At 42.0% G+C, this 26,332-nt stretch overlaps 1 protein-coding gene across 9 annotated transcripts in view; it reads left to right on the top strand.

Moving 5' to 3' along the window:
• The window catches only part of CCDC146 (coiled-coil domain containing 146), a 115,789-nt gene that overhangs the window by 74,564 nt on the left and 14,893 nt on the right, over nt 1-26,332 (top strand). For 5 of the 9 annotated variants that reach the window (XM_072791427.1, XM_072791428.1, XM_072791425.1 and 2 more), the window contains 9 exons: nt 4,055-4,137; nt 7,294-7,503; nt 13,076-13,133; nt 15,143-15,319; nt 17,340-17,413; nt 18,328-18,555; nt 19,180-19,366; nt 24,715-24,810; nt 25,532-25,702. In XM_072791427.1, coding sequence (XP_072647528.1) covers nt 4,055-4,137; nt 7,294-7,503; nt 13,076-13,133; nt 15,143-15,319; nt 17,340-17,413; nt 18,328-18,555; nt 19,180-19,366; nt 24,715-24,810; nt 25,532-25,702 — 1,284 coding nt within the window. Of the gene's footprint in view, nt 1-4,054; nt 4,138-7,293; nt 7,504-8,085; nt 8,344-13,075; nt 13,134-15,142; nt 15,320-17,339; nt 17,414-18,327; nt 18,556-19,179; nt 19,367-24,714; nt 24,811-25,531; nt 25,703-26,332 lie in introns of those variants that run through there. The other 4 variants (XM_072791431.1, XM_072791430.1, XM_072791429.1 and 1 more) reach the window with 4 other exon arrangements.

Here is a 26,332-nt window from a genome sequence, read left to right as displayed (position 1 = left end):
TTAGATAATATTATTGTAACAACTCTGGTTTCGGATTCTCCCTTGGCTTCGTGTTGTTGCTGTTGGGTTTGTGTTATTGTTCATTATTTATTTGTTTAGTGACTTGGCTGGACTAATTCTGCAAAGTGTATCTCCCCTCTCCCCCCTATAGTGTGCAGCCTCTGATGTCTCTGTGTAGATATTCTTTCCTTGCTTTTATTTTTAACCTTGCCCCACCCACCTGAATAGGTCTTTAGCAATAGGAAGGTGGGGAAGATGAGCTCTTCCCTGGCTGCTAAGCCTGCCCAGAATACTTCTTCCACAACATGGAACTGAGGATAATGGATGCAGTTCATGTTTCAAATGTCACAGTCTCCTATTTTTCTGAGTTTCAGATTTTTTAAAAAAGATTTTATTTATTTATTCGTGAGAGACACACACCCAGAGATATATAGAGAGAGGCAGAGACACAGGCAGAGGGAGACGCAGGCTCCATGCAGGGAGCCTGATGTGGGACTCGATCCTGGGACTCCAGGATCATGCCCTGAGCCGAAGGCAGATGCTCAACCACTAAGCCACTCAGGTGTCCCGAGTTTCATATTTTGTAAATAAATACATCTCATTATTTTGGAAGCCCTTAGATCAATTTCCAGAGACTTTAAAGGTTGAGTTAGATAATCTTGACAAGTTGAATCAATGTTTCTTTGAGGGAGAGCTCTTCATCAAGGTCTTCATCAAACTCTTCACATACCATTCTAGAAGTTCCACCTCCTGGAAATGGTCTGTAATTTATCATTTTATCATTTGCTATAACTTAGAATATAGAGAAAATACTTGCATAATGCCCAATATGGTTATTTACTAACAATAAAACTACTGAGTGTAAGCATTTTGTAATTTCTATCTTCTCAAACTGTGAGCTGCTTTAGGGGAGGACCTATGTCACATTTACTTCTGCTTTCAACATGCACAGCACTAGGTGAGAGGTAATGTCTTTTCAGCCTGATAACGAAACTATAAATACTATATTTGTTTTTTAACATTAGAGTCCATAATTACCTTACCCAATGGATTACCTAGAGTGGTTAACTTGTTGCCTAATTATAAGGCTGGTCACCGCATGATCTTTGTATTACACGCACAGACATACAAACACACATTCTTACCCTTGCCTTTTCATGATTTTTTCCCAGTAATTTTTCTCCTTTAAGAGGGCCCATGTGCAAAGCTTTTTCTTTTTAACATATTAAATCTTAAGGGCACAGAGCCTATGTCCTACACCATTTTTAAGAACCAATGAAAATGTTTGAGATCTGAAGTAAATTACATAATAGTTCAAAAATGCAGAAAGAAAATGGAAGAAACAAAATAAACGTGTTTAATTAAATATCTATAAAGTGTAACATTAAGTCAACCTACCAGTAGCAACTCAACACTTTAAAAATTACATGTAAAATAAATTATATTTAGATGGCACATGAATACATTTTAAGTTATTTGATATAGTGAGAAGTAGAACTTCCTCAAAGGGCTTAAGAATCTTATTTACCCAGTATTCAGGTTTCTCAAAAAGTTAAAAACAGGACTACCCTAAGATCCAGCAGTTGTACTACTAGGTATTTACCCAAAGAATACAAGATTACTGATTCAAAGGGATACATGCAGCCTAATGCATAGCAGCACCATCAACAATAGCCAAATGATGGGAAGAACCAAATGTCCATTGATTGGTGAATGGATAAAGGAGTGGTATATCTACTAAATGGTATATTATTCAGCCATAAACAAGAATTAAATCTTGCCATTTGCAGTGACATGAATGGAACTAGAGAGCATTATGCTAAGCAAAAAAAGTCAGAGGAAGACAAATACCATATGATTTTGCTCCTATGTGGAATTTAAGAAACAAAACAATCATGAGGAGGGGGAAAGAGTGAGGAAAACCAGGAAATAGACTCTTTAGTATAGAGAACAAACTGCGGGTGGGTACCAGAGGGGAGGTGGGTGGAGATATGGGTGAAATAGATGATGGGGATTAAGGAGGGCAGAGGGCACTTGGTGTGATAAGCACTGGGTGTTGTATGTGTTGAATCACTACATTGTACACCTGCAATTAATATTATACTGTGTGTTAACTATCTGGAATGTAAATAAAAAAAATAAAAAAAAGCCTTGTTTACCATACATAGAAAGTGAAGGTTGGAGGATTGGAATCCAGGTCTGGCACTAGCTTGTAAGTCCCTCACAGGAGACCCCACACACTTTCACAAAGGTGAGAGGGCTTCATAGTGCATTTTACAATGTGATTGCCACCCTTATTTGGGTAGAGAGACCACGAAAGCCCACTGTGGAGACTCTGACCGTCATATTTTATCAGTTGCATTCATGCATTTGCTCACGCGGCACATGTGTGCCAAGTACTTGCTTTGTGCCTGGGCTTCTACTGGCTGAGGACACCGTGAAGAACAAGGTGATCCAGGCCCTTTCCTCGTGGCACTTAAACAACCATGATAGTTGGGGAGTAACGTTGTTTTAGTCACATATTTATTACTGCAGATCATATAATATATGTTATGAAGTGCAGTGTTCTTTTGGGGTCAGTGGTGTGTGGGGGTATCTATCTTAATTTAGAAGTCAGAGGAAGGCCTGATTATGGATTGATATTGAAAGTGAGGTATGAAGAAAGAATCTGGCCTGGGGATAAGTGAGGAATGGCCAACACAAAGGCCTGGGGGAATGAAATAAAAGGCAGCCAGTGTGGCTGGAGCACTAAAAGCTTGATGAGAGGGTTCTAGAAGGAGACTGGGAGGTAGCAGGGTCATCCAGGACCTCAGGGGTCATACCCAGGCTCTTGAATTCTATTCCACTTGAGTTTTGAACACCCAGCATAGCAAAACCTTTGATTTTTTTTTTTTTTTTAATCTCTCTGGGGATGCCTGCATGGCTCAGTTGGTTGAGCATCTGCCTTTGGCTCAGGTTGTGATCCCAGGGTCCTGGGATTGAGTCCTGTGTCAGGCTCCTTCTGCCCCTTGCTTTTCCCTCTGCCCCTGCTCACTTTCTCTCTTTCTCACTCACTCACTCTCCCTCTCAAATAAATAAATAACATCTTTTTAAAAATTTCAAAAAAATCTCCCTGGAAAGTAGATAGACAGGGGCCCTGAGTGGACACAGGGATGGAGAGGGGGACAAGGGGAGGTTTTGCAGTAGTCCCACTGAGCTGGGATGTGACTTGGACTAGTGAGTCCCTTCTCCCTCCCCAGGGAAGGGAGAAGAAAACAGATGGATTCAAGAAATACTTTAGAGGTAAGAACAACATGGCATTGATAAACAGATCTTTCCTTTAGTTCCATCCAAATGTTAAAACTTTAGTGTTTCATATTGTGCTGTGATGTCTATTACTATTTATCATCTAACTCCGAGAGTAAATCCAAAAGTTCTTTTACCAGAAATGAGAAAGGAACAAATAATATCACTTTTGTACGAAATAAACTTTCATGTTTCTTTGACTGTAGAGGCAGAGAGAGTGTGGTAAAATGGAATGATCATGGGTTTTTGGAGCTGGGCCACTTGGGTTTACATTCTGACACTGCCTTTAACTAGCTCAGTAGCTTTGAAACAAATCACTTAACTTTCTGAACTTTAGTAAAATGGAGATGATCCCTACTTCACAAAAACATTTTTAACAATGAAATAATTGTTGTCCAACGCTTGCTCGTAAAAGACGTTCGATAATTATTAGTTCTCTCAACTTAAAAATAGCCATCCTAGTCATCTATACTATCCAGGTTGTTGGCTAAACCTAGAAATATGTTTTTTTTTCAATTGGAAGAATTTGACTCCATTCCTTACTTCAATTTACAGGTGAAGATATCATAATCTAGAGAGGTAAGAGTCTTGCCCAGGGACATAGAGATCACCGGAGGCAGAAGAGAAATATTTTCTCCAAACACCTAGCATCGTTGTAGTACACCACATTGCCTAATATGTTTCCTCTCTAATGTTGAATAGGAAGATTTTATAAAATATCCCTATATCCATATTATCTCTCATAGTGATCCTGTGTTCTCTTTGCTAGTTACACAGTCTCGGGAAACTTCCTGGAACCAGAATGGCAGAGTTAAAAGCCAAGTACACCTTGCTGCATGATACCGTGGTAAGGTAGGCTATTTGCTCGTGTGGAGACATCTTTATCATATATTTCTTTTTTGTGTGATGGGATCTGTATTGTTTTTGTAGCCTCCCAAAAGCAGACCTTGAGGCAAAGGTTTGAGTTCAAGTAGTTTGAGAAGTGATACCAGATATTATCATGGGAGGATGGGGAAGTGAGATGGAGAAGGGAAGGATCGGGGGCGGGGGGTGCCTATCTGCAGCTTTATCCTGTGGCCAACTGGTGCTCAGTCGCACTGAGGACCCTCTGCGTGTGTGGAACACACCTCAGAACTCTCCCATCAAAAGGTGAGGAAACTGGGATATTTGTCCACTCTTTTCCATCCTTTGTTGAATGATTGCTCCTAGGGAGAGGGGCTCCTGACACTTCTAGCATGCCCTCTGAGAAGCCAAGCAAGTTCCTATGGCCAGAGAAAGCCCTCAGGCAGAGGCGCGCTGGTAACCGTCCACCAAAGCTACAGGTGACCCAAGAGCAGACCGAGATGGGGGGAATCTGGTGGAAGACTGACATTATCTGCCCCAGGATGCTTTTGTAGGATTCTTTGCTCTTCACCTCTCTTTACCACTCGGAGGTGTAGGTTCAAGCACAACCCCAGCCTACATCTGCTGAGCCTTTGGTCTTCTCACCTCTTCCACCTACCCTAGGCTACCCTCCTTAGTCTAGTCCCAACCAGCAACAGGTGAGAATAGGCTTCCATAGGATGACTCCACAAAGTTTTCCAAGCATCTGCTATGAGCCTCTGGGAATCAAGGGAGGAGAGTGAAGAAAGAAGGGAAATCCTGTTCTGCTGCTACTCCTCACTACTCCCCATCCTTCTTTCTCTTTCCCATTACCTTCTGCCTCATATGTCTTCCCCAAAAGCCAAGGAGGGACAGCAATGTAGAGAAGCTCCATCCTTTCATTCCCCATCCATCTTCTCCCCCAGTCTTCAAACATTAGCCCAGAGTTCTTTTCCTGGGCTACTTCTTTTCCTGTCCAGAGTCGATTTGGCTACTTTGAGGATGGGAGCACGTGGGAAGAGTGAATCACCGGAAGAGCAGAGCTGCATTCCTATGCACCCTTCATTTTCACTCCACGCCTTACTTACTCAGCTCCATCCAAGTTCCTGGTAACTGCCCAGCTCTGGCTCCTCCTCCTCTTCCTCTATGCCAGCCTCAAGCTGACTCCTCATCCCCATCCCTCACGGAGACTCCATTTCCCCACAATTGGCCTGACTACCAAAGTGTACACACAGTTCTCAAGACTCAGGAACTTGGAGACTTTAGATAGGAAGTCTGGGGTAATCTTTTCCAACATATTTCACACTGCTTAAATGGGAAGAACAAATCCATGCAGCTCTCAGGGCATCTCTCCAAGTCCCTTTGCAGATACAAAGAATCCTGCAACATTTCTCACCCTCCCGATAGCTCTAATCTAGAGCTCAGCAGAGCTTTGTGGGGGGCTGATTTAGCTTCCTCCTTCCCTGGCCCACAATTCAGTTCCCTGGGCCCCAGTGATGGACAATAATGTAGGACCAAAGCTATGGCGTTATCTCTTCCTACTTCCAGGTTGTGTTGCAGAACCATTACTTCCCTTCTGCTACCCACATTTTACCTCCTCTTGACCCTTTACTTCCCTCTCTTGTCATTACAAACATCCACCACCCTCTCCCACTGCCCCTGCCTGGTGGGTGAGAACAGCATGAAGATACAGGCTCCCCACTCCTGCTGCTGGGGTTTCAGCAGGGCAGAGAGAGCCTGGAAATGCTGAACTGAAACTGAATGGGTTTTACATAGGAACCGCGTTATAGAAGTTGTTAAATCCTCTTCTGCTGACACTATATTTCAAGTCCATGTGGGTAAATCAGCATTTGCCTTCTGGCTAGAACCCTAACTGCTTTGTCCGTTTTCTTTCTGGGGAAATCAGGCACAAGCCAACACTTCACAGTTCCGCAGCTGAAGACCCTCATGAAGGAGCTCAGGCAACTTTAGATTTACAAAGTATATTAACATGCAAGGAAAATGAATTGTAAGAAACCACTCCAGCGTTCATTATTAGAAGTTATATGTGTTAGCACTGTAGCTGCTTTTGCTATTTGGTACCCAACCTAGTGCCTGGAACATACTCTGTCCCAGTTAATGTTTCGCTGGATGTTATTGAGCCAAATGACGTATGAACGCCAGAGGAAATGGGTGGAGCAGGTAACTTCAGTTGAGACAGCCTTCATCAGGTCATTGGGCATCTCTGCACATGAGGAGACCCCTGACGGTTTCTCCTGGGGAGGGAACTTGGTGGGGTGTGCGCCAAGGAGGAGTGCTGGCTTTAACGCAGGAGATGGCACCAGTCTTGCTTCCGTGTGGGAGAGGTAGCTAACATGAGGCAGCTGAATCAGGGCTGCTGGTCAGCCTGCAGCTGATGCCAGCATGCAGAACAGGTGGGGGAGCTTTAGAAGATTTCACCAAGTCCAGTTCCTGTGTCCACTCAAATCTGCTTCTTGCCAGATATTGAACCCTTTTTCCTAGACAGGAACAAGACCTAGATAGGGAGTCCCCCTCAACTGTGACATTCAAGTCCAGCTCCAGCCAGACATTAAAGATAGGATCAGAAATCTGTAAGGTGGTTTATGTCCATAATTTTACAGAAGAGTTTTTCATCCTAGTTTCCTAGTAAAGTCATTAGAAAACTTTGTTGTTTCTTAGTTCCCCAAGAAGGAAAAGATTTTCTCACAGTCAGGAGGAGGATTCAGGAATTAGAGAAAGCCAGCATTGCCGGGAAAGTTGAAGGGAGGACCCACTCTCCCCCTTTTTATCTCCCAGTTTGGGAAGTCATGGTTGTTCTTCAAAGTCAAGTACAAATATCACATTCCCATCCAACTCAATGCTCCTCTCTCTCCCACCATGTTGGTCTTGACACCAGTGGTAGTGCTTGTCACCTGGTACTCCGGCTACCTATTCCATCTGTTCCCCTTGCTAGACTGTGAGCTCCATTCGCTTCCAGTACCTAGAAGTACCTAGTACAATATTTGACACAAAAATATCACTGAACTGAATTGAACCCAGGAATGGAAAGAACCAGGAGCTGTCCTTGCTAGACCCCCTATGTGAGCCACTACAGGTGTTAAAACTGTGCCCCTCTCATTATTTGAATCTCTGTTTCATGGAACCCAGCACACAAGAGTCAGAGGTCCAACTGCTCCAGGATGCCAAACGTTTCACCGAGCAAATACAGCAGCAGCAATTTCACCTGCAGCGAGCTGATGATTTCCCTGAGGCATCCACCACCGAGGTCTCTAAAATGCGAGAACAACTCCTCAAGTATCAAAATGAATACAACGCAGTGAAGGAAAGAGAGTCCCACACTCAGTACAGGTTAAATAGGTAAGCACACAATTCTCTCAAACACACCGAAGACAGAGTTGAACAAAGCTCCTTCCACATGAACAAAAACAGAAAAATTAGACTCGGGAAGGAATTTTGGGCACAATGAGTATGAGATGGCAATGTGTAAGATGACTATAAGCCTAGCTCTTTCCTTCATTTCCTAGAACGGGCCATCCCTGAACGAGAAGGTCACACAGCTTCTAGAAAAAAAAATCTCAGGTGACAGGGAGACACCCGCAGGAGGAGACGCCTGCTCTTGTTTTCCCTGAGTCAGAACAAAGCCATAAGCATTGGCCATAGCCAGAGAACACCCTGCATAGAACAAGGACTTGGCACAGTCTCCACTTCACCCCGACGGTGGCCCTGTGTCCCTTCAGCAGCAGCAGACCATATGCTGCATGGCAGGCGCCCCTCACGCACTTTGCAGACAGACCTATGTGAGTTGAGGGTCACATGTGGCTCCCTCTGTTTTTCTAATACAGGAACATGGACCATAGAGTCAACCTTATTCTCCTAAACTATTCCTCAGCATCAAGAGAGAAAGCAATATCCTTTTGGAGGACACATTCACTTATGCAGATCTAGAGGATGTCATCCAGTGAGCGAAAGGAGAGATGTATTGCTGGAAGGCAAATGTTCTTTCCAAAATCTCTAGCATTCCTCCTGTGGAGTAGCAAGTCAGTGGAAGAGTCTGACTTGTGTTCAGCAAATCACACTATTTAGATGGAATTTCAAAATGATTACCATCCAAGTTTTGTGCTGTGGTGTGCTGGGTGCCCTGCCTGGGTACCGAAGAGAAGGCCAAACAATCGCTCCTAGGATTTGCTACCTTTTAAGGTGGAAGAACTTTCCCTGGCTATTTTTAAGAGTCGGTAGAGCGAATGTAATTCATTCCCGCTGAGAGATAAGCAAATGACTTGAGCGATTTTTCTGAGGACTCTGCAAGCCCTGGGTTTTGAATCCTCTCTTTGGGGCCTATCGTTTCAACTGGGGGATGAAGAAGGCTAGCCTACCCAGAAGAGTTAGACTGGGGGGGGGGGGGGGAATCTGAGTTCTCTTTTGTCTTTCAATCTAAACTCGTTTCAGGCTCACAGTGAGATCTATAAAAAGAAAGCTTAGCTATTTCTGTGCTCTGTAAGCACTCTTTCAGTTGAGAAAATAATGAAATTAAAACAATTGGTGGTTGTTCATTAGTATTGAAAATATGAATGCTTGACATTTCCACGAAAGGGTAAGAGGAACATAAGTCAGTTGATATTTAAATTGTTTAAAATTTCCAAGTGTTCCTGCCAAAGGAAAAAACCCAGCAACAACCAGAACTCTTGCCTTTTAGGTATAGACAGGCAAATTGTTCGCTGAGTTACTTGGGGTAGGAAGGGGACTGTGCATAGTGCCCAACAGCGAACGAGAACATTCAGGACACACATTTGCAGAACTGTTTAGTGTGTATTGTTTTTGGATTTGTAACACATCATATTCTAGCTTGAGCAGACTCCCTCACATTCTCAAATATTAGCAGCTCAAGAGTGAACAAACTTAGTTCCATAAAAATAATGGTGATTCCAAAAGGAATACCAGGGAAGAATTATAGGCTGTATTTCATTGGGATTAACATATTTCATATTATATGGTACTGAAACGAATACACTCAACACCCCTTCCCCAGGAAAAAAGTAGATAGGTCCATCCCCACCTAAAAATAAAGAAACTAAGCCAGTGAGAGAAAACCATTCATCTGAATATACAGATGCTATTTTTCGATCAGCACAACAAACTCATTTTATTCAGCATCTAAATAACAGAAGCCCTAATAACTAGCACCCCTCCACCCCAATATCTTTGGGAACTTCTGAATCATTGGCAACTATGAAGAATAGTATGTTGTTCAAATGCTCTAGAGAAAAAAACTCCACTCTGTAATTTGGTTGATTTTTCTCACGGTTTCACATAATATAAATCTTTAAGAAATGTAATGGTGCATATAATTACGTTGTCCGGTTAATAATTAAATCTGTCGCCATAGTTTTAGCTTTGAGATTAATATTTGTTGACCTCTTGAATATGCAGTTTAGGAAAGAATATATAACCTTCTTAAGTAAAAGAAATAGTACACATAAATAATGAAGTAATAAATACTATTGAGAACTTATTTTCGAAATAAAGTCAAAGTCATTATCTTTCTAAAGACATTCTCTGAAAAGATTTTCCAATACCTTTCTTTTAAAAGATTTTATTTATTGGAGGGAGAGAAAGAGAGCCCGAGCCTGAGCAGGGGGCAGGCAGCAGAGGGAGACGGAGCCCGACGGAGGGCTCAACCCCAGGCCCCGGGATCAGGACCCGAGCCCAAGGCGGGCGCCCAACCGACTGAGCCACCCAGGCGCCCCTCCAATACTCTTTTCAACCTTTCCCTTGCCTTCACTTTGTTATCTTTTGGAGCTTGTCTGCTTTCTGGTAGTTCTCGGATTTGGAGGGCAGATAAATCAGTGCTCAGCCTGACGCACTGTGCCGAGTCAGCCGGGCCTTGGTAGTCCGGCAGTGACAGCCAGGTCGGGCAGAGAAACCAGCAGACCCGGGGAGAAAGGAAGAGCTAGGTCATTTTAGCAATGCCTCGGGGACCCCGGGGTATTAGGTATGACAGGGGGCACACAGGTCACGAGGGCTAGTTAGTAAGAACTCACAGCTGCAACGGGTTGCACTTTCTGAACACTTGTGAAGTCTTTCCTGCTCGGCCTGTGGAAGCCAAGAGCACCATGAGCTTAGACCAGGCTCTGCAGGGTGCAGTCTGCATGACCGAAAGAGAGAGAAGCACCTGAGAGGCTTGTTTGAAAGGTAGACCCAACTCCTAAAGCAAGATTCCAGTTTCTGCCCAGGCCTCCCCACCCAAGGCAGCGTCGAGTGCTTTACAAGCTCCCCCTGTGATTCGGCCACATGTCCAGTTGAAGAATTGCTCCCCACCCTCATGGTTCTCAGCTCTGACTACACGTTAGGGACCCCTGAACCTTCTCTGTGACCTCCAGCCTGCTTTCCCCGCTCCCAACAGAAGCCCACGGCGGCCCCCAGCAGCCCCTTCCAGCTCTGGACGGCCTGACTCTTAGATTCTACTGCTTGCACTGGTTCAAAAATCTACCGGCGGCAATTTCCACTCGTTCAGGCTGTTTCTACCACTGGTGAAAGAATGCCTCTTGCACAGAACAACATGCAGGCCTCCTGCACTGTCTGTTTACTCACGAGTCCTTAAAACCAAGAGTCTTTGATGACATGGTCTCAGGAAAGAAATGGATCCTGAAGACCTTTGACACCGAAGCACCCCTTAGCCAGGAAAGCGAAAGGTGGCAGGCAGATTTCAATATTAATGTCATTTTAAAAGATTAGGTGTTAAGAGGTATCAAGAGGCACAAAAGTGTTTTTTCTTTATTTCAGCAATGCCATGCAAAAAGGAGAATCTAAAAGGAGGGAAAAAAAAAGACATAATACATGTCTTTAGGGATGTAGGATATTTACTAGGATACTTACTATACTTTGCTTTTAAAAGTGAAAAACTGGGACGCCTGGGTGGCCCAGTGGTTGAGCATCTGTCTTCGGCTCAGGACATGATCCTGGGTGGGGATCAGGTCCCTCACTGGGCTCCCTGCGAGGAGACCGATTCTCCTCTGTCTATGTCTCTGTCTCTCTCATGAATAAATAAAATCTTTAAAAAAATAAATAAAAGTGAAAAACTGAAAGCAACCTAAATTCTAAAGAAAAATGGAATATTTAAATAATAATGTATTCCAGAGGGGGCAGCTTGGTATTGAGTCAGAGCTCAGTTTCTAGGTTTGAATGTCAGTTCAGCCTTGACTATGTGACTTTGGAAAAGGTACTTAACTCCTGTGTCTTCATTTGACAACGAAGAAAACAATACCTACCTGGCAAGTTCTGAAGTTTAGAAACGATGCATGTAAATTACTATGCAGTGAAATTACTATTTCACTGATCCTATTGACATAGGATCAGTGAAAGATGATATTACGATTATTTTATTATGTGACATCTACCCACTAGGGAACTTTGAAACTATTATATTATTATGAAGTCTAAAAATATTTTTAATTGGGAAGATTTTTTTATCTATAAGAGATACAAAGAGAAAGGTACAGACACAGGCAGAGGGAGAAGCACGCTCCCTGTGGGGAGCCTGATGTAGGACTCGATCCCTGGACCCCAGGATTATGACCTGAGCCAAAGGCAGATGCTCAACCACTGAGCCACCCAGGTGCCCCTGGGAAGATATCTTTAATTACATGTTGGGTAAAAATGAATTCAATCATAGGTACACATTTTGTATAATATTATTGAAAGATAGAAGGAAAATAAAAATGATCAACTGTGGTGTGATGGGATGGGATTATGAATGATATATTTCTCTGTAAATTGAAAAATATGCATTTTTTTCTTTAAATATTTTATGTATTTATTGGACACACAGAGAGAGAGCATGAGCAGGGGAGAGGAGCAAGGAGAAAGGGGGAAGCAGGCTCCACCCTGAGCAGGGAGTCTGATGTGGGGCTCTATCCCAGGACCCCAGGTTCATGATCTGAGCCGAATGCAGACACTTAACCGAATGCAGACACTTAACCGACTGAGCCACCCAGGAGCCTGAAAAATATGCATCTTTTAAAGGGAAAACATCAATCAGTTTTTCTTAATAAAAAACACATGATAGAAATGCAACTAGTTTAAGGTGTCCTAAGGAATTAGCCATTTTATGTTTGTTTAAGGAAAAGGTCATTTTACATTTATTTAAAGGAAAGGCTGTGAGTCTTGTCTTGCAGGAGAGCTTCGTGTCACCATTTTTCCAACTCAGGGGCATAAAGGTGTCCTTTACAACCAAAATATGGCAGCACACTACCACCCCCTGGTGGCAGCCTGGGTGAGGTGTAGGATCAATAGGTGGGAAGGAGACTATTATCAATTTGTATGCAAGCTCTAAGAGCAAAGGCCTACATATTCAAAATTCTGAAAGTTCAACTTCAGCTTGTGTCCCAGACAGCTGACCTATATTAAATTCCATGTGGCACACACTTGCAACATTAACCTTAATTTACATGATTGCAAATAAAAACTCACAAAAATAAACCCTAAAGATGTGAATGCATCTTTAGCTCCAAGTTCCCAGGCCTACTGGCTGGCGAGACCTGCTTGTTTGATGGAGTGAGTGGGAGGTATTGCAGCAATCCAGACAGGCACTGGTTCATTGCAAATAGTAGAAAAAAAGAAAAGGCCCAGAGCCTGCCTGGAAGGGGTCCGAGTCTCGCGGGGAGGTCATGCTACCAAGTAGCTGTATTGTGGTAAGACAGCTGTTCCCATGGGCGGGTGTACACAGTGTTGTGTGAGGACTGGGGAGGAAGCACCTAGTTGGGAGTCACTGAAGCCATCAGGTTACCTGGCAAACAAACATGGGAAGCACATTCTAAGAGAAAGTAGAAAGTTATTACTGTAGAAATAGCTTATTACTCCTTTGTACGTTGTCAGAAATAGCTTATTACTCCTTTGTACGTTGTCAAACTTGTTTTTTTTTTTCTTTTCACAGCTTAACAGAAGAAAAAAATCTCATAATAAAGGAATTTGAGAAGATACCTAAGCCAGGAGTAAGTCTTACTTAGATGGTTTACAGTTTGTTAAATACAGCTGTATTAAACATCCCTTTTGATAAATATTGGTGTTTATCATAACAACCACACCCTGAGACATAATGAAAGATCCAAGAGTCTTAAGTATGGATAATGCTGGAAGGAATCACTTCTGGAATACACACAGTGATGCCTATTACAGGCTTAGCTATTTGGCATCTAATTTAGGCTGTGTTTGGTTGGACAATTATCTGCTTTGTTTTCAGAAAAAAAAAGGGATCTGTGGCTGGCACATAAAAACATTATTTTTGCATAGTTATTACTCTCAGGGCTTCCTGAACATCTCAAGCTTATTATAGGAAATTTTCATGGAGGAGATGTATCACTTATCTATTCCTGCATAACAAAGTGCCCCAAAACTTAGTGGCTTCAAACAACCAACATTTCTTATTTTCCACAGTTCTGAGTTCTTCTGGTCTGAGCTGGTTCATTTGGGTGTGGGTGGTCTAGGATGGCTTCATCATGTGTTGGCCACTTGGCAGGCTAGTTGGTCTAAGATCACATGTCACCAGTTAGTCCTATAATGATGGAAGGGTTTCCAGACTCAAGAAAGAGACAAACAGCCTCAGGTAATGGCAAACCCCAAGACCCAAGACTTTTCAAGCCTCTGCTTTTAGAATATTTTATTGGTCAAAGCAAGTCATATGGCTAAGTCTGAATTCAAGGGGTAGAGAAATAGGCTCTACCTCTTAATGAGAAGAATAACTACAGGAACAGGAGGAATTTGAGTCTGTTTTTCATGATCTATCACATAAAGTAAATAGAAATGTCATTACACTTTGCACTGTTGCCCTCTTCCGAACAGTTATATGTCAAAAGTGTGTTGTTGGTGTTTTAACTCCAAGGCACAAAAACCTGTTTAGCATGGAGTAAAATAGTACTTTTTATGTGTGTGTGTGTGGCATACACTCACATATATGGCATATAAAATATGCACTATTCTAGAAGTACACCTAACTATCATTTACTAAACAGATTTTATGGGAAAAAGCATTTTGAATTTTAGTTCCAGATCATAGGATCACCAATTTTATCCTCTCCCAGCAGCAGTGGAGTAGGGAGATGTGCAGAAAGCCCAGAGCAGCTAAATGGATCCATTCACTCAGTCATTAATAATGTGTAGGTTTTCTTTTTTTTTTTTTTTTTAAGATTTTACTTATTTATTTATTTATTTATTTATTTATTTATTTATTTATTTGACAGAGAGAGCACAAGCAGGGGGAGCAGGAGAGGGAGAAGCAGGCTCCCCGCTAAGCAGGGACCCCAATGTGGGGCTCCATCCCAGGATCCTACAATCATGACCTGAGCCGAAGACATTCAACCGACTGAGTCACCTAGGCACCCCATGTGTAGATATTTTGAGTGTAAGGCTTCTCTCCCCTAAGTCAAACACTCCCCAAATAATCACTCAAGGGAACAAAGATGTGTTATGAATCTGGGATGGAGGACCTTTGGGGAGAATCTGAATGAGTTAGAGAAGTAATACCAATAAGAAAGTGGGGGATTAAGGAGCACAAAGGGTTGGATTTTCCAAATATTACCTCCCTAGTGTTTAATTCTCGTGTGGGACTCAGGTTAACCACAAGCCCAATAATCAAAGATTATTTGCATCTGATGTCAAATCACAAACCTAGAAAATAGGCTAGAAATTTCCACTAATGTTTTTTGGGTATGAAATAGAAATAAACTCAAAAAGGACACATTTCAAATATAGGATAGAAAGGAGCACCAGTTAAAAAAAAAAAAAAGTATGAATATAATGTAAAATGTGTAATACATGCCGTACAACTGTCATACCTTTATCAAAGATGTCAGAAGTTATTATTGTATTTAACTTTGTAAAAAATCATTTGCAAAGCTCAAATATAATAAAAATGGTGAGTAAAATTATTTTTAATTTTATTTTTTGGTAGACAGATGCTTGCTCAGGCTCTATATAACCTGATAAATTTTCATGACTTTTAAAGGAAATGGAGAAGAAGATGAGACAATTGAGAGAAAGCACTGAAGAATTACGTAAAGAAATAATGCAGAGGAAATTGGAAATCAAAAATTTACGGGAAGATTTGGCATCTAAGCAAAAGCAATTACTAAAGGAACAGAAGGAACTAGAAGAATTGTTGGAATGTCAGGTCACCCTAAAGGTGTGCTACTTACAGTTCATAAATACTTAAGCATTGTGCCTGCGTGGATGTAGAGATGCCTGGTTACCAAGACTAGCTGCGCGGGTTTGGCACAGAGGACTAGCATCACACCGACAGAAACGTTCAGCCTTGTGACAGATCCCATCAAACTAAACCTGAGCTCTGGGAATTCACCCAAAACTCGAGAGTGTTTGGTGCTGCCGCCCTAGTTTGGCCCAGGGAAAAGACCTCTCTAGACCTCACCAGGCATTTTCAGCATGAGGATTGAATGTCACAAACACAATCACTTCTTTGGAGAGCAACCAAATGTCCTAACCTCTTGTGTATCTTTGTATGACTTTATCCTTGTCTGTTTGATTCCACACTACTTCCTTCCTCCCATGAAAGGATGAAGACTTTGTGCATTTATATTTTAGGAGATAGTTAAAGTTCATTGTACTTTGAAAAATACGTAACTCTCAAAACGGTTTAAATAACCTGGAGTTATTTTAAAAGCAACAATATCTGAGGCTCGTTGGCTTAAAGGACAATTATGATTCACTTTAATGTCTTTTTCCTTAAGGGGTTAGAGCAGTCAAATAAGACATACCCAGCTGCTACCTGGAACATAAGACCTGAGCAGAGACAGATTTACGAGGAGCCCAACAAAGCTAGAGCCTTAGGCCCTCACGTGCACGAACCTCTTCCAAGGCCCTGTGCTTATTTAGCATTTGTCATTTTGTACTCTTTCTTCCTAAAGAGGACCCCCAATAAATCTTAAGAGTCTTAGCCTTACCAAACTTGGATCGACCCCAGGACTGAGCCAGATCCCTGGGAGAAATGCATTTCACCCCCATGATGTGTGCAACCTCCGTGCACATGTGTTACTCCAGGCACCAAAGTCCAGTGCAATCCTCAAGTCAACCAATCCTGGTTCAGGCTGTTCCAGAACCCCTGCCGTGTACATAAGCCGCTTGAGGTTAAAACTAATCCTTCTGTGAATCCACAGGATGTAGGAGAAAGTGGTCCTAGGCAAAGTTGGCTTCTGATCTTGGCCTTACCACTCACTAGCCATCTGACTTTGGGAAAATTACTTAAATTCTCTTAGTGGGAGGGCAGCCCCGGTGGCGCAGTGGTTTAGGGCCGCCTGCAGCCTGGGGTGTGATCCTGGAGACCCGGGATCGAGTCCCACGTCGGGCTCCCTGCATGGAGCCTGCTTCTCCTTCTGCCTGTGTCTCTGCCTTTCTCTCTCTCTCTGTGTCTCTATGAATAAAATTAAAAAAAAAAAGAGTCTGCATATCTGAGAGGGCTATGAAGTCCAAACTCTGGCCTTCTTCATGCGTCTCTTAAAATAATAATAATAATAATAATAATAATAATAATAATAATAATAATAAATTCTCTTAGTGGGAGTCTTAGGCGGAGTTCTCTAGAAGCAGAGCTTCTAGTCTTCGGACAAGGACCTGTTGAGGGAGAGCACTAAGGAGAATCTGATAGGAGGGTGAGAGAAGCAGCACAGAGTTGGGGAAGTGGCTGGGCCAAAATGTGTTTTCAGGAGCACTCTAGTCTCAACCTGACCCCAGGGGGAACTCTAGACCATGATTTCCGTCCAGAGGTGGAGGGTATGGGCCTTATACCACTGGTCACAGAGGATGCCCTCTTCCCTCGACTCCTTATCCCTTGGTAAGGCAGCTCTTGTGGGCCAGGAGCAGTCCCCCAGAGGAGACCAAGCGTGGGCTGTTAGCAGCCATCCCACCGCCCCCGAAGGCTGGGCATACATTCCTATAGGGAGCAAACAGCATTAGTTACACTCAGCTGCCTCCTCTTTTTTTTTTTTTTTCTGCCTCCTCTTTAAACCGCTAAAAACCGTAGCTGTCTTCTAAGGTCACTGTGAGTATTAAATGAAATAATTAAAGCACCCTGCACAGTACAGGACAGGCAGCAAGAATTCTATACATCATAATTCTTTTCTATTTAATTTGTCTTAACTGCTTTCTGGCCTAACACTACATAATGTAACACGGGCCTGTTTCTTTACTAGGACGAGGTGGTCCATCATCAAGCTGTTCCTGTACAAATTGGAAAAGAGATAGAAAAAACGACACGCAAAAAAGTGTATGATTTAGTATTATCCTTAATCCCTCCCATCCTACTCTCCCCCAAGTTATGTGTGCATGCTAAAACAAGAATATTAACCACTGAACACATCGAATTACTCTTAAGACCTTCGAATTATCTGCATTTGGCCTTGTTGAGGTTGCGTGTGTGTGTCAAGTTCATTAAAAGAAAGTAATGCAGCATATTACTATCATGCCTAACAGTTATGTCTTAATTTGGGGTCAATATTGTCTTTCGAGTTTACAAATTAAATGTGTATGGAGAATTCCAACTGGCTTTCATAGAGCTCTGCAAGAGATAAGTGATTTGAACTGTGTTGAATTTCCGTGTTCTAGAAGTGTGTCAGCCAGCCAGAAGCCTAATGCCCAGATGACAGCAATTCTTCACTTCACCAACTGTTCACATGGGGGAACACCCTCAAACATTCAGAGTAGATTTGGAGGCAGAAATCATGGAGAAATTTCTCAAGGTTTAGAGGACCCCCAAAGATAAAAATAAGTGAAGATACAAGAATTCTGGAGAAACAGTATGCTTGCTCTGGTGCAAAGGGAAAAAAGCAGGTGTTCGTAACAGTTCTGAAGGCCACGCCACCACCACCAAAGTTGAGAGATTCAGGGAGGCTGGTCAGGATGAGGGTAGATCCCAGGAGATGCTACACTGGGGATCTGGGAAGAAAGTGAGGAAGCAGAACAAATCACTGCCCTCACTGGCCCTCAGTGGAGATACACCCCAAGCCTCGCCCACCCGTCATCCTCACCCCACTTCTGAATTCATCACTAGCTCCTCTGTTGCCCTCTCAGAAAATAAAAATAGGTAAAGATAGCATGGACTCAGACGTGTGTGTGTGTGTGTGTGCGTGTACACATATATGTGTGTATGTATCTGTACATGTATGTATGTATCCCCCACAGAGAAATGGAAAAGAAAAAAATTGTCTTGGAATATGAACTCAAAGAACTAAATGACTCACTAAAGAAAGTTGAAACCAAAATTAATTCTATAATGGAAGAGAAGGAAGATGTAATAAAGGAAGTTGAAGGTAAACGAGCCTTACTTGAAATCAAAGAACGAGAATATAACCAATTGGTCAAGCTCCTGGAATTAACCAGGGTGAGTGAAGCAACTTCACTAACTGAAAGGTTAGTAATATCTCTGGGATCTGTCATCAAAATTTTTCTTCAATTTATATTTGAGGATCATTACATAATCTCAAATAGATTAATGTTGATTCAATTAAGTATTTTATAGATTTTTACCATTTAAAAAATATTACATAGAGTATTTCCAAATATCTTCCCCACCTTTTACTCATCATTTTCTTCAATTTCTTATGACCAAAACTTAAGGAACAATGTATTGTATTTTGGTAGGTTTTTGAAATGTGCCTCTGAAAAGTGTATCACTGGAGTATGCTATAGGTGAGGGATTTTTCAACAGATGAATGGTATTTCTGGGGTAATCATGAGTTTTTCTTAATGGGAATACCTCTGTGGTGCAGTTCCTTGGGAAGGTGTTATTTCCTATTTTTAAATAAAATTTCAGCCTCTGAGCCTCTGTTTCTGCTGAGCTGCTATTCCATTTGCATTTTTTATAAGACTGTGACTCAATTATATGTCAACCTCCAAAGTTGCTTTTGGCATGATTTAAAAGTTGATTCTAATATGAGGATAGTTCTGTATGAATATGCTGAGCATGCTGCCTTGAAAAACATGAAGGGCAGTTGATGACAAATCACCTTCATTTTCCCTCTTTACCTGGAACAGAGGGATCTTGGATCTCAATTTACGAAACTGTCTCATTGACAAGCAGAACTACCATGATGAACTTTCTCGTAAGCAAAGAGAAAAAGAACGAGATTTTCGAAATTTAAAAAAGATGGAGCTACTCTTGAAAGTGTCCTGGGATGCACTCACTCAAACTCAAGCACTACATCAAAGGCTTCTATTAGAGGTGAGTGCTATACACTACGTTTTGATTTTTCAAGATCAGTGCCATCTTTTTGAAGTAAAAATATTTTAAGAAATTGTTGTTGCTATTGATAAAGAAAAGGAAATCAGAGAATGCTAATTTTAAAATGCATCCAACTGGGCAGCCCGGGTGGCTCAGTGGTTTAGCACCACCTTCCCCCCAGAGGCTGATCCTGGAGACCCGGGATCCAGTCCCACGTCGGGCTCCCTGCATGGAGCCTGCTTCTCCCTCTGCTAGTTCTCTGTCTCTCTCTCTGCATCTATCTGTGTCTGTCATGGATAAATAAATAAAACATTTTTAAAAAGAAAAAAATAAATAAAAGTAAAATAAAATGCATCCAACCCATCATAGAGGCTCAGATGAATTGTCCTATTTCTATTTCCAGTTGTTCTATTTTCCCCATTTTAGATATGCTTTAGTTAGTTTTGCATTCTCTTTCCATGCTTTAGCCTAAAGTGGTTAAAGGGTCCAACACTCATCCTTGACTTTAATTAGAGTCCATATAAATTAGTAATTTACTACCTCTCAGGGCTAGAACCTTTGAAGACTTTAACTCTGTTTACCTTTGCAACTCTTAAGCCTTCAAACACATCTTTTGATCGAACTTTTCAAGTTATTCTCGTTAGGAGCATTGGTTTACTACAAACTAATCCATCTTAGCCCAGGTCCTAGCACACTACGATGTTTAAGTAGAAACTTTGGGCTAATTTACAGGCCCTGTGGCTATCTCTTCATAATTAAGAGTGGGATGCTATAAAGCTAGTTGGGAGCTGTTTCTGATGATGAGGGTCGCCACTATACATTGACCTGCCTGAACACAAATACGTAACGAATGACCTTGACCCAAGGGGAGATTGCAGTAGAAGGCTCACAAGTTGTTCAGATTTTAATAAATAGAAGCTATTTATGTTAGGACACTTCTAGCTATTCAATTTACAAAAGAGCACCCGATGAATATAAAACTAACAGAAATTAAAACATATTAAAATCCTCTTCCTGGGATCCCTGGGTGGCGCAGTGGTTTGGCGCCTGCCTTTGGCCCAGGGCGCGATCCTGGAGACCCGGGATTGAATCCCACATCGGGCTCCCGGTGCATGGAGTCTGCTTCTCCCTCTGACTATGTCTCTGCCTCTCTCTCTCTTTCTCTGTGACTATCATAAATAAATAAAAATTTAAAAAAATAAAATAAAATAAAATCCTCTTCCTTCACTGGGTTTGCAAACAATCTAGGTTTTTGCCCTAGTGCAGTTTGTTTCAGGGAGAGACTATCTTCCTCTTTGACCTTATGGCTTATTATTAGCCCGGCCAAGTCCTACGCTGGCTGGCAGTACTTGAAAATAGTCACTCCCAGCATGAGTGAACATTTCAGCCTTGCACGCGGTCCAAAAAGGAAAGAGATAAAAGGTAAAGCATGAAGGGTTCCAGCTACTCCTCAGACCTCGTTTCCCCCTGGAGACAGTGGTTTGATTCTCCTGTGGCTTTTGACTGTAGAGACTCCAGAAATTCAAGCCACAAACCTCATGAAAGTTTGAAATATTTTAGGAAAATATCAAAGCCTTAAAGAAACTGAGGTTCTTTTGATATCAAATAATTAGGATGCTTACTGTAACAGAATCATGTCTAACTTCTTAACTTTTATGGAAGTTACTGATGTTGGTTCGTGCATTAAAAATGTCTGGAAGAGCAGACACCAGACAATTAACAGTGACTCCTGGGAAGTAGTATTTGAAGTAAAGGTGGGAGCAGATGTTTAATTTCTTACCTTACACACTTTTTTTGGTTGGTTCTCTAAGAATGAAATGTAAATAAAAAACCCAAACAAAGAACTAAAATAAATAGGCTTACAAAACCTACTGATAGATGCAATTTGGGGCTTAAATGTAACAGTAAATATCTCAAGCCACCCCAGCATTAGAACATAACTAAAATAACTAGACTCGATTTGGCCAGAAGTAACAGAAATTCGATTACAGTGGCTTAACTAGGGGATTGTTTTATTCACGTCATAAAAAGTCCAGAGGCAGGCTCAGGATGCTCTTGGCTCTTTTTTTTCTGTCATCCTTAATGTGTATATTTTGTTTCGAAGGCCACAAGACCTTCCACGTTTAGGCATAAGACTGAACAAAGTTGAGAGGGAAGAAAATAAAAGCCATATGGTAGCTGACTTGACTGACTCTGTCTTTTTTTTTTTTTTTTTTTAAAGATTTAAATTTTTTTTTTTAATTTTTATTTATTTATGATAGTCACAGAGAGAGAGAGAGAGAGGCAGAGACACAGGCAGAGGGAGAAGCAGGCTCCATGCACCGGGAGCCTGATGTGGGATTCGATCCTGGGTCTCCAGGATCGCGCCCTGGGCCAAAGGCAGGCGCCAAACCGCTGCGCCACCCAGGGATCCCTGACTCTGTCTTTTTTTTTTTTTTTTTTTTAAAGATTTTATTTTTATTTATTCATGATAGTCACAGAGAGAGAGAGAGAGAGGCAGAGACATAGGCAGAGGGAGAAGCAGGCTCCATGCACCGGGAGCCCGACGTGGGATTCGATCCCGGGTCTCCAGGATCACGCCCCGGGCCAAAGGCAGGCGCCAAACCGCTGCGCCACCCAGGGATCCCTGACTCTGTCTTTTTAACAGGAAAGCAGTCGCCCTCTCAGGGGTGTTCTCCAGCAGACTTCCATTTACATTTCACTGGCCTGTCCTGGTTCAGCTGGTCACTCCCAGCTGCAAAAGAGTCTGAGGAATCCTGGATACATTGCAGCTATGAACAAAACTGGGGTTTTATTAGTAAAGTCAAAGTAGAAGGTGGATGTAGGTTAGGCAACCAGCAGGCTCGCTACCAATGGGCCACCTTCTTACCCCTTCCACAAACCAAGCATCCCTAATTCTCTCTTTTTTTTTTTTTTTTTTTTTGCATCCTAATTCTCATCTGAAACTTGAGGATTGAGTTTATGGAGAATTAAAAATGGTATCAGCTAGCCAGGATTCAGAAATAAATATAATTTGTTGCAGGATTGCTTGTAATTCCAAACACTGGACCTAAATGTCTGAGACCTGAAACCAGGAAGATTTCTTAGGAGCCTTTAATTGACAGAGTAGCTAGTGAGTGTGCCCTCATCACATCTTCTGTAAAAAACCCTGGAAGCTTCCCTGGTCCCAGTTAGCATTCCTATACAGATTTGCCTACACTTGGGGAGCAAAGCATTTGGAGTAGCCCACTCCTGGGCCCCTGTGGCAGAGAAGTAGCCAGGAACTGGGATGCTTGCTGGACTTCCTCTGGAAGAATCGACTCCACTCTCCAGAAGGAGAAATCAAACTCTTTCTTGCTCTTAAACTCTTCCAAAAAATCTTCCCTGATTATTTAAGTCTACTTTTAGCTGTTCCTTCTCTGATCTGCACTTGCATTTATCTGCTCATCAAAATCACAAATTCTGGGGCAGCCCGGGTGGCTCAGCTGTTTAGTGCCGCCTTCGGCCCAGGGCGTGATCCTGGAGACCCGGGATCGAGTCCCACGTCCTGCTCCCTGCGTGGAGCCTGCTTCTCCCTCTGCCTGTGTCTTTGCCTCTCTCTCTCTGTCTCTCTCTGTGTGTTTCTCATGAATAAATAAAAAAAATCTATTTTAAAAAATCACAAATTCTGTATATCGTTACATGGATTTCACAAGACCATGTCTCATCTTTCTAATCCAGTGTGTACTTCTTAACAGCTAGCTCCCCAGGTGGGATGGAAGCTGGGCATCTTGGGCATCTGAGGGTACAGAAGGTGCTACTGAAGAGGCACAGGCTCGTGGATGTTGGGACATCCAAAGACCTACTTTAGCTACTTATTTTTAAAGGTGTTTAAAACATATTTTTTGAGAGATAGAGAGAGAGAGCATGAGCTGGGGAAAGAGCAAAGGTTAAGGGAGAAGCAGACTCCCCACTGAGCAGGGAGCCTGACACTGGGCTCTACCCTGTGACTCCGGGATCATGACCTGAGCTGAAGGGGGACGCTTAACCGACTGAGCCACCCAGGTGCCCCTACTTTAGCTACTTTTAAAAAGCAACATAAATCTCAGAAAGAGTCTGTTAGGTGACCTTTACATCACTAAACAGTATGAGCTTTCCTTCTTGAGACAAATTTTAGCCACTCTTCCATTTTGTTGCCGTCGCAGTAGGAAATAAACCATATCAGGTTGGAGTCCTGTGCTTTTGGTACAACGATCAACTCTAAATCTGCTCTAAGTCAAGTGTGCTGTCAGCACCCAGGATAACCCCTCCTGCGTTTGGATAGTGTTTCCCCGGAAGCTGCCATGTGTCCTCCTCCTCCCTGTTCTCTCCTCCATCATAAAGAATCTAGCAAGACAGCAAAGACTGATAGAATGAAAGGTACTTTCTCCCGAAGTACTTTAGCAGAGGACAAAAGCACAAGCCAATGCAATAGAAATGTAAGGGTAGAATGTCAGGTTTCAACAAAACAGTTAAGAGACTTCTCTTTTGGGTAAGAACTTTCCAGCTATTCCTTGAATGACATAAGAGTAGCCAAGTAGGGATGCCTGAACGGCTCAGTGGTTGAGCGTCTACCCTTGGTCATGATCCCAGTGTCCTGGGATCGAGTCCCACATCGGGCTCCCTGCATGGAGCCTGCTTCTCCCTCTGCCTTTGTCTCTGCCTCTCTCTCTCTCTGTGTCTGTCATGAATAAATAAATAAAATCTTAAAAATAAAGAGTAGCCAAGTATTCTTACTATTATTAATAAATAGTTCCTATTTTTTAATCTATAGGATTTAGTATGTGAATTCACATTTTATAAGTATAATAAATATCACTCGAACATGCATGTTTCCAAAGTACTGAGTCATGAGTTAGAGAACCAATCGAATACAGTGTTAGGATCGTGGACTCTGAGTCTAACTACCTGAGTTTGCACCTGTATCACTGAGGCAAGTTGCTTAAACGTTCTTCCTTCCCTTCATCTGTACAACTGGAGATAATAATATTACCTATCACATAGGGTTATTGTGAGGATTAAATATGACCATACATATAAGCACTTAGAACCTTTCTCGACACATTGTCAATGCTCTATAATTATTAGCAGCTATTATTAGTAAAATATATTTTATTTCCAAATGAAGCAGAAATAGAATATTTGCAATTGGTGAATTATAGATGTGGGGCAGATTTTTATGTTTTCGTTTACCAGGATTTTATAAAAAATATTCAGCATAAAAGGCAGTTCCTGTGAGACTGAGAATCATAATTTGTCCGCCTTTTGCAAAAGGTACATCATGGGTTTGACTACGTGACACTGAATATTTTGTTCTTGTGGAAATGCCAGTTTAAAATTTTTATTTCCAGATTGAAGCTATCCCTAAAGATGACTCTACGTTATCTGAGAGAAGGAGAGAACTCCACAAGGAAGTGGAAGTGGCTAAAAGGAATTTGGCCCAACAGGTTAATGTCAACTCTTATTTAAGCTTCTATCTGAGAATGATTAATAAAGAGTTGTGTTGTAACTATGCTTCACAAAAGCTCATCAATACTGATCCTTCCTCATGTGGGTCTGTTTCTTCATCTCAGAGACCAAACCCCACATTGAATTTGGGAAAAAAGGATGTGTTTGAACCAGCAAAAATTAAAATAAAAGGGCTATTGTGTATATAATCAGTTTTAAAATAATATATGCTTTATTTCACCAATGTCTAATTCTAGATTTTCAAATTTTATTTATTCAAGCACTGTCAAAAACATGTTTTATGTCTCTTCTTTTTCTTTTTTAAAGATTTAATTTATTTATTCATGAGAGACAAAGAGAGAGACAGAGAGAGAGGCAGAGGGAGAAGCAGGCTCTATGCAGGGAGCCCGACGCGGGACTCGATCCCGGGTCTCCAGGGTCACGCCCTGGGCCGAAGGCGCTAAACCTCTGGGCCACCCAAGCTGCCCTGTCTCTTCTTTTTCTTAAAGTTACTTGAAAATACAGTCTGATTAAGAAAAACTACATGTTATCATATTTGTACATTCTTTTATAAGATAAATTACTTGGAGCTAAGGCAGTCATTACTTTGTTTTACATCCTAGTAAAATAAATTCTACAAAGGAAATAAAAAAATTAAGGTACTGGCCCTAGTATGTTTCTTCAAAGAAAAAAGTTATAATATGTTGTGCTTTTCAAAAGAAAATCCTATCAGAAGCTGAGACCAAGTTAGTGGAACAACAACTTGCAGAAGAAAACAAGCTTTTAAAGGAGCAAGAAAACATGCGAGACGTTGTCTTCAACCTTGTCCGTATGACTCAAATCAAAATTGATGAGAAGGACCAAAAATCCAAGGATTTCCTGAAAGCTCAGGTAACTGCATTTTTGTAACCATCCATTACTTACCGTAAGAGTTCAGGAGATCCTCAGCTGTACACCGTGTTCGTTAGGAAGCTGTAATTGTATCCTTCAAGTTTGACTACACAGCTTCCCCAAACAAAACTCAATCATACTGTGTGAAAAAGGCTTTCAGGATTCAACTAGCGATAGTCAGCAATCTAGAGGGAAAATGAACTGGGTCAATGACAATGAGCAGAGGATTCAAGCACATGACAACTTCAGTAAGAATAAGGTAGGGACCTTCCAGGGCAGAGCGGACAGTGCACAGGTGGCGGGTCTCTGATTCCCCAGCCGCTCACAAGCCACCAGGGCTTGTCCGAGAACAAATCAAGAGCAGTGGCCTTCGCCTGCTGTCCCTCCCAAGGCCATCAGGCCAGCATTGTTTAGCCCGATGCTAGGATGCCCTTAGTTACTGCTCCAAATCCCTGACTTTACTGGGCTCCCAACAAAGTACCGGAGTTGACCCAGGGCAACATCCCAAACCAAAAGAACAATGAAACCAATGGCAAAAAAAATGACTGCTGTCATGCCAGCTAAAATCATTTATTCCACGAAAGGATTATGTTCAGAGGTTTCCTGTTGAAAATGAATGTAATGTATTAC

This window comes from Canis lupus, chromosome 21 (assembly GCF_048164855.1).
Source record: "Canis lupus baileyi chromosome 21, mCanLup2.hap1, whole genome shotgun sequence".
Taxonomy (NCBI): domain Eukaryota; kingdom Metazoa; phylum Chordata; class Mammalia; order Carnivora; family Canidae; genus Canis; species Canis lupus.
Note: the sequence above shows the minus strand (reverse complement) of the source record. Positions and strands in the feature narration are given on the sequence as shown.